Source organism: Caenorhabditis briggsae, assembly GCF_000004555.2.
Source record: "Caenorhabditis briggsae complete genome, chrX, whole genome shotgun sequence".
Lineage (NCBI taxonomy): Eukaryota > Metazoa > Nematoda > Chromadorea > Rhabditida > Rhabditidae > Caenorhabditis > Caenorhabditis briggsae.
The window spans coordinates 16,673,867-16,681,373 of NC_013491.2; the positions used below are offsets into that span (position 1 = coordinate 16,673,867).

General features: G+C 35.9%; 3 protein-coding genes across 3 annotated transcripts; 1 reads left to right on the forward strand and 2 right to left on the reverse strand.

The window, feature by feature from the left end:
• Positions 1-1,686: 1,686 nt before the first annotated feature.
• CBG27996 lies at positions 1,687-1,800 on the reverse strand (the record flags this gene model as incomplete). Its single annotated transcript, XM_045240357.1, has 1 exon — positions 1,687-1,800. The coding sequence occupies one exon, from the start codon at positions 1,798-1,800 to the stop codon at positions 1,687-1,689; it is 114 nt and encodes a 37-aa protein (XP_045100544.1).
• A 1,005-nt stretch (positions 1,801-2,805) lies between these two features.
• CBG22713 lies at positions 2,806-3,332 on the forward strand (the record flags this gene model as incomplete). The annotated part of the gene is made up of 2 exons (XM_002645427.1): positions 2,806-3,017; positions 3,116-3,332. The coding sequence occupies 2 exons, from the start codon at positions 2,806-2,808 to the stop codon at positions 3,330-3,332; spliced, it is 429 nt and encodes a 142-aa protein (XP_002645473.1).
• Positions 3,333-6,892: 3,560 nt separating this feature from the next.
• On the reverse strand, positions 6,893-7,223 carry CBG22712 (the record flags this gene model as incomplete). Its single annotated transcript, XM_002645426.1, has 2 exons — positions 6,893-7,073; positions 7,129-7,223. The coding sequence occupies 2 exons, from the start codon at positions 7,221-7,223 to the stop codon at positions 6,893-6,895; spliced, it is 276 nt and encodes a 91-aa protein (XP_002645472.1).
• Between the last annotated feature and the right edge of the window lie 284 nt (positions 7,224-7,507).

Sequence of the window (7,507 nt, forward strand, 5' to 3'; positions counted from 1 at the left end):
AAGTTCTGATTTTTTCTATCAGATTATTGGTTACTTGGAAATATACAATTCCATCTGAAGCATAAGGACTTTGACAAAATCGTTGAGAAGAAAATGTACCAAAGTAATATTTTGATTTGCAGCCAGCTAGCGTTTGAAGGGATGGTATCCACAAGTTACCAAAATGTAGACAACACGTTGTGGACCGCGACAATACATATTGTCAATCGTGGATTAATCTTGTTTTTTTTATTTACTAATTAAAAAATGGACAGTTACTTTCCTTCCAACCAAGTAGTTCAAACTGCATTTTAATAAAATTTGACATGCACAAACCACAGTTCAATTGTCTGGAAAGAACAACATCTCCAAGTATTGAATCATCGGAAAACCCCTCAGAGCTTCCTCATCATAGACTTTTGCAAGATATACTGCCCGACTCATGCTTTTTGCTCATTCAGAGACATCAAAAGACTAAAAAACGCCAATTGAACTCAGTTTCTATATTTTCGGCATAGTATTATCAAAGTCCACTTATAATAAAATAATCTCGGGAGGAAGGAAATTTTCGGCACGGCCACCACCTACTCAATTCCTAATCTGGAATTACTGAATTATACGTGTACCGCAATACTATGAACTTTGTTTTTAATATTATTTACTTAATTTAGCATTAGTTTCTTTGTATAAGGAGACTCCTGGAACCACAGGAAGATTATCTTTGCAGATCGAACAATGACGATGTTTATCATTAGAACGTACTCCCCACGTATCATAGTTTTCGGGAGTGATGATCATTGAGCAGGAGCATTTCTCAATCTGGTGGTTTTTGCTCCAGCAAAAATCCTTCCAATGCATGGCTGTCGAGAAGACTAATTGCTCTTGCATCCCAAACAAACAATAGAAAATCGTGAGGCAAAGAAAGGAACGAAACAACGTTAGAAGTTTGAGGAAGTGACATAATTGTGGAAGAAAAAAACAGCTATACAACTTCCGATGCTGAAAGAAAATTTGTCTGGACACTAGTAATGATACTAGCCAATGAGTAGGAACACTAAAGACGGAAAACAAACATTTTTACAATGAAAACTCTACAAGAGTGTTTCCAAACCACCAACTTTAAGCTCACGTATCTCGTTTCCTGTAAAAGATGGCAAAAAGAGTTCAATTAACGGAATGTGTATGATAACATGAAAAGTATTCTGCCAGTTGACTACTTTCTGATATCACTTACAGGAACCAAGATAAATTCTCTAAAAGCTAAATGCTATTGGGTTCCTTTAATTGGAGTGTTTACGGTATTTATGAGTAAGCAATTACCGTAAAACCTGTATTAGAAGAGCGCCCTAGCCTTTAACTTTGAGCTGATTTTTATCGTTCCCTGTAGAAGATACAAAAAGTTGTCAACTGATAAATTGTTTATCATGATATCAGACGTTGTCTGTTCGTCGAACATATTTTTATATCTTGCATAGGAAACAAGATACCGTAAAATCTGTATTAATATTGCATGCAAGTCTATTGTGCAAGTCACCTCAAGGGGTGCAACTCTATTAGTGGGGCAATTCAAATAGAGGCTGCAATTCTATTTTTCAAACTACAAATTGAGGTTAAAGTTTTGAAAAAACAACATTTTATTATGAAAATAAACAAAAAAAGTAACAAATTGAACAAAAAGAAAAGAAAAGTATCGCATATTTTAAAAAATCAAAAAATCGAGGCATCACTGTCATAGTTATTGTCTTCTTCTTCGGCATGGTTCACTTCTCTATCGTCTTCCTCAATTTCAATATCTCCAAGAATCACCTGAATTTCTTCCATTTCTCGCTCAAGAAAAATAAAAATAAACCAGAAATTAGGTGGGTAGTTTAAAAAAAAAAGAAATTCGAAAAACAACTGTGCAATAGTTCGCCACGGTGTCACAGACTAAAAATTGTACAGTGCTCCCGGCGGAGACGCAATACTGCTGCAGATGCAATTGTATTACGGGGGCAATTCAATTAAAGGCTGCAAGTCTATTTTTCAAGTGCCCTCAAGGGGTGCAAGTCTATTAGAGGGGCAATTCAAATAGAGGCGCAATATTAATACAGATTTTACGGTAATTGAGCTTAATGTTGACAGTGCTCTTCTATCACTGGTTTACGGTAATTAATTTTTGTCACGTTTCTTAAGAAGTTGTACAGTTTGAAACAGTGCGACTCTCAAGTTTGTTTATTAAAAGTTTTAATTTTGTTTATTTCATAGAACTCCGGTCTAAATAAGTGTAGGAAGTATGACTTATTACCCTATATAGAATATTTTACTACTTTTTTCATGGATGACTGCTCCCAGTTTATTGTGCAAAGTGGCAGTGACGTCTGGTCTAGTTTTGCAAAAAGGAATTTTGTAAAATTCTTCAAAAATTGCAGATCTGATTTTTCGTGATTTTCTAAACATTATCTTATTTTGTGAAAACCGAGGTATCCTTAATGGTATTTGAAATTTATGGTCTAATTTTTATTTTTTCATTCTCTTTTCTTTTGGATGATTCATTATCACTCGTACCAAAACATCATCAGAAAGTCACTAAGCATAAAATCATTTTTCCTCTTCTTATCTCCAACGTTATTGCTGCCCCCCGAAATCCAGATCATCCGAAGCCTCGCCCCCTTTTTCTTTCCGCACGTCTATAAAGGGCGGTGCTTTGCATCCAGTCTCTTCATTCCGTTTCGGCTTCAGCTCTCGCCGCTCCACGCGTTCAGTTTTTGCCACTGAGCGCCGCCCCTTTTTTCCGAGCTGCTTTTCATTTGCAATTAGCTGTGGTGGCTTGCAAACTCACCGTTCAGAATGTCGCTCCAATTGTTGGCTATCATGGTTCTTCTCGTTGCTCCAGTTACTTCAAATATTCTCATGCCTCACAGTTTCTTTGCTACGAGATCTGATATTATGTTGGAAGATCCATCCGGGCAGGCTGAGAATGTCGATGCTTCTCCAATCAAAATCAATTCTGGCTCCAACGAAGATATTGGCAGTGATAAAAGTGATAGCAACTTTCAAACGTAAGTAAAACTCTTTGGAATAAATTTATCTGCTTATGAATAGCGGAGCTACTAAATCACACCCTGTAAAACCAATTATTCAAATTTTCAATTTCCAGGGAGCACGCCCGTAACTGTTTCTTCACTCCGGTCCAATGTTTGCTCCCACTGACTGATTCTCACAAAGACGTCCAATCCCTCCATGGTGTCTATTCCCCGACTGCCACCCACGTTCGCCGAAGCGTCGATACCATGCTCACTTCTCCATGGGGATACACGGATCTTATCAAACGAGGTGGCGATAATCGATTCTATCAGTGGTTGAGCAGATTCTAAGTTTCATTTCTTTGTTTAACACTTTTTTCTGTGAATCTTCCAACCCCAGCAATAAATCAGTTAATGAGATCGATGTTTTTTGTATATTACCAAGTAAAACCTACGAGTTATCTTCTTATCAATAAAACTATAGAAATCCTATTATACTAAAAAGACATACGTGCATAAATCCAAAGACTCGAAAAATGTTTTAAGCCCAAAAACATACTTCGTTCTCAGGATTGTGGGAATTCTTTCTGCCACCAGCAGTCAGATACCATTCGAAAATAGCTCAATCTCCTACGCTTTTCCAGAAAAAAACTATGAGATAATCCTGCAAATCCTCTTAGATTTCCAGAAAAACGACCACGAAGTGACCGGTTCTTTTTGTTAATGAACGGAAATTCTGTCATTGATGTGAATTTTTGGAATTGGAGGATTTCATTTTTGGATAAAATTCAAAAAAATATTTGCTCGAGTACTTCAACATTTTTCCTTCACGTCCTTGAAACCGGGAACTCAAATGGTGATTCAGAGTGGACACATGCCTTCATTTTGTATTCTTCAAACATACCACGCATACCAAACAGTGGATATTTGAGGGATAATTGAATTTTGTATTCAGGAATTCTCAAGAAAAATATCCACTTTTTAAACTCGTCCCAGGAGGAAAAACTGACACTTGGCCTAAACAAAATACAAAATACAAAAGCGATATTGAAATTAGAATATTTTGGAAACAAATGCTTTGGAGACAGAACTGCGTCATTCCGGGACAGCCATCAAACTCAAAGAAGTTTTGTATATGATGTCATTTTCAGCAAAATACGGGAAGGATGACCCCCAGAAAATGCGATTCTGAAGATTATTTAAAACTTGGTGGGCCTCAACATGAATAATCCGTCTGAGCTTGAGATTAATGTCATGGAAGTAAACACATAATTTTTGTTCAAAAGAAAAGCAAGAAACGATTTTGTAGTCGATGTTTCAAAAAACATGGCCGGAAACTTGATTTTTCAAACAGATTTACTGCAATTGACTCGTTAAAAATGCCCTGCAGCATGTTTCCAATTTTCAGGTCGTTTTCGGAATATTTCCGATCGTTCTAGACTATTTTCAAAACTTTTTTGTACTACGGTATGTCAAAACCTAAAAATTATATTGATTATCCGAATTTCCAAAAACGTCGAAATTCCGAATTTCTACATTCCGAAAAATCCAAGAAGGCCATTTCAATATCCTTAATTTCCTTTCAAATGCTTGGGAATTTTCATAAAAATGAACTTACACGTAAAACTACAAATTTACTTTTGTAGTAATTCAGCGTCACGTTTTTAAAAAAATGTACTGCAGGCATCCAACATCAGGATAATTTTGCAAAAAAAAATATCTGGGTATTCCACTTTTTTTCTTTCTGTACCCAAAACTACAAACCAAAAATGACAATAGTGTCTAGAACAGAAGAAAAATGAACAATTTTAAGATTTTCAAGACAGGGATATTTGGAAAAAAATTTGGAATTCCAAAATTTCCAACAGGAATATTGGCGATTTTTTATGCGGAATCGGAGCTTTTCGGACTATGGATTGTCAAATGCGCTCGCGAAAAATCTTCTTGCGGGTCTCGATTCGTAAATTTAAGTTTTTTTCAAATCTGGTTTTCACCGGGCCGCCCAATTTGTTTAAGTGTTTTTATAATCATGTTAATCACTATGGATTTGCATTTTTGGCTTACAGTCTCTACTTACCAGCATCATTTTTTTATCAGCCATGTTGAATTTCTGATCATAATCCTTTTCAATCAGATAATCTTCAAAATTCAAGTTAAAAAAATTTCGAAATTTCATCCTCACTTACCAATGTGATCCTGATTACTACGGTTTATCGAAAAAGTGATAACATGTAAACAGAACATCATTACGTTACTAGCTTGTTGTTATTTAGACTGAAATCGCTTTCGCAGCTGGAATGAAAGGCTACAAAAAATGACGAGATTGTCTAACACTGTTTTTGAAAAAAACACAGGAAACCAATATGTTTTTGATGGAACAAAACAATTTCCGACGTTCCTTGTCTGATCCATGGATTTCGTTGATAATCTTACAAGGAGCTTTGAAAACTTTGTTTGCGTAACAACGGTTTTGGTTCACCCATGCTGGGAAAACATGTGTTGTAAAAATCTGTCATTTCCGTGTCTTACTTATGGTTTGCTTTCATCACTTCCTTTTTTTTTGATACAATTTCCCTACCGTGTCTGGCGGTTTGTTTATAGTTAGCAACAAATCATAATCCCCAAAAATTTTAAGCCAAGTACAAATTCATTATTCCGTCTGGAAGACCTCTTATTCATCGGTTCAATTCAAAAATGAGAAATTCGAAAATTCGTCATTTTCAACGATGACTATAAGATTATGGAGAAAAAAACTGGGACTTTGAAATGGAACACGCGGGATGACGACGAATTGAGTTTCATTTGTTATTGATGAGATGCTCGACGCCTTATAGCTTGAAACAGGACAAAAAACTGAACTGGGAGAAATTTGCAAGCGGCCACAAGGATTATTATATCATATTCTGGAAACGTATACATTCATGGGATGAAAACAGAGCGAGTTTTTTTTCCCACGCAAAAGGGTAAGAAACTTTTTTCTGGAATCAAAATAATAATTTCTAGTACCGATAACGCATGACTTTCGCGGGAATCAGGAAGCTATAATGAACTCGTGGACAATCCGTTTCAAATTTCCAGAAGCGGGGGAAGTGCAGGGATTTGAAAGCCAAATTTGATCCCATTGATGAGATGATAATTCATGCAACAAGCACTTATTGGACAACCTAGTCACATTTTAGGACTCTAGACTGATTTAATAGTTATCGGCTTTGGATGATGGTCTTGAGTTGCATCAAACTTCAAAGCAATTTTGTTAAAAGTATCACGTAAAACGTAAAACTTTTGGAATTTTGACTGTATTGAAAAATTTTTGTTGATGAACTAACAATAGCAATCCAATTGAATGCCGACCAAAAATTGCGTAGCCTAAATTTATAGGAACATGTACCACTTCTTTCCGTCTTTGCTACAATAGGATCCCACCCAATACGCACAATTCTTGCTTAATGATCTCCACTTCTACCATAGATATTCGAAAAATCTCAACTCATAAATCATCCTCATCACTAACATTTCGTCAGTTGCCAGATTTCTTATATCTCTTATACGGGCCGAGGTAATTGAGCAGATCAATTTGAGCTCAAAGTGTACATATAGGCCGGGCTACTATTAAAGCAGATACGGTAGGCTGAATTCAGAAAAACAGTTTTCGTACGACCCAATTTTGTCAAAATATTGTTTTCAATTTCAAGCTCTGATTTCTTCTGAGTCTTTTTTTTTCAAACTTCGTTTTACAAAATTATACTGTTCGAGGCTCATTTTTCATTATTAACTGTAGTGAAATATCCAAGGTAAAATATATTCAAACATGTTTATTTCAGTTCATAAATCTAGTCAAATGCATCAGAAGAACTCGTTTCAAATACAATAAAAACCAGTAAACATTTAAAACAACAATAAAATTTAATGACCTATTTCCTGGAGCCGAAAAAAGCAGGCCGGTTGCTGGTGATCAATAGCTTTGAGTAGATTGTGTCCAACGAAGTTTCTTCGAACACTCGTAGAACGGGTTGAAGGTTTGAGCTTTTTGGGAAGTTTCCAAGCAGGCACTGGGCAGGAGAAAAGAAACAGTTTCTTTCGAATTCATTGTCTCTGAAAAATGAAAAGAATGAGTATACAGTAATAAGAAATGTATTTGTTGACTTACTGTCTGATTAACTGATGTAAACGATGTGGATGAGGTATTAATGCAGCATTTGATAGAGTAATGAAAAAAAGGAAGATAACGACCATTTGGGCCATTTTAGAAACACTTCCAAACTTTGCTCTATAGCTCTTCTCTCATTCTGTTTTTATAACCTCGTTTATGGGAGGAGCTATGTTTTCGAATGGAAAAATAACAGCCCCCCCCCCCCCATTCTGATAATTTGTTTTCAGACTCTAATCTGAGGGATAAGCCACGCCTTTTTGCTAAGTTGGAACATTTGTTTTCATTGAAAAAAGTGATTGTCTGAGTGTCTGGTCTGATTGAATGATTGGTTCCTGAACTCTGACTTTTTATTTCATAATCGCGATTTCAAATTCGT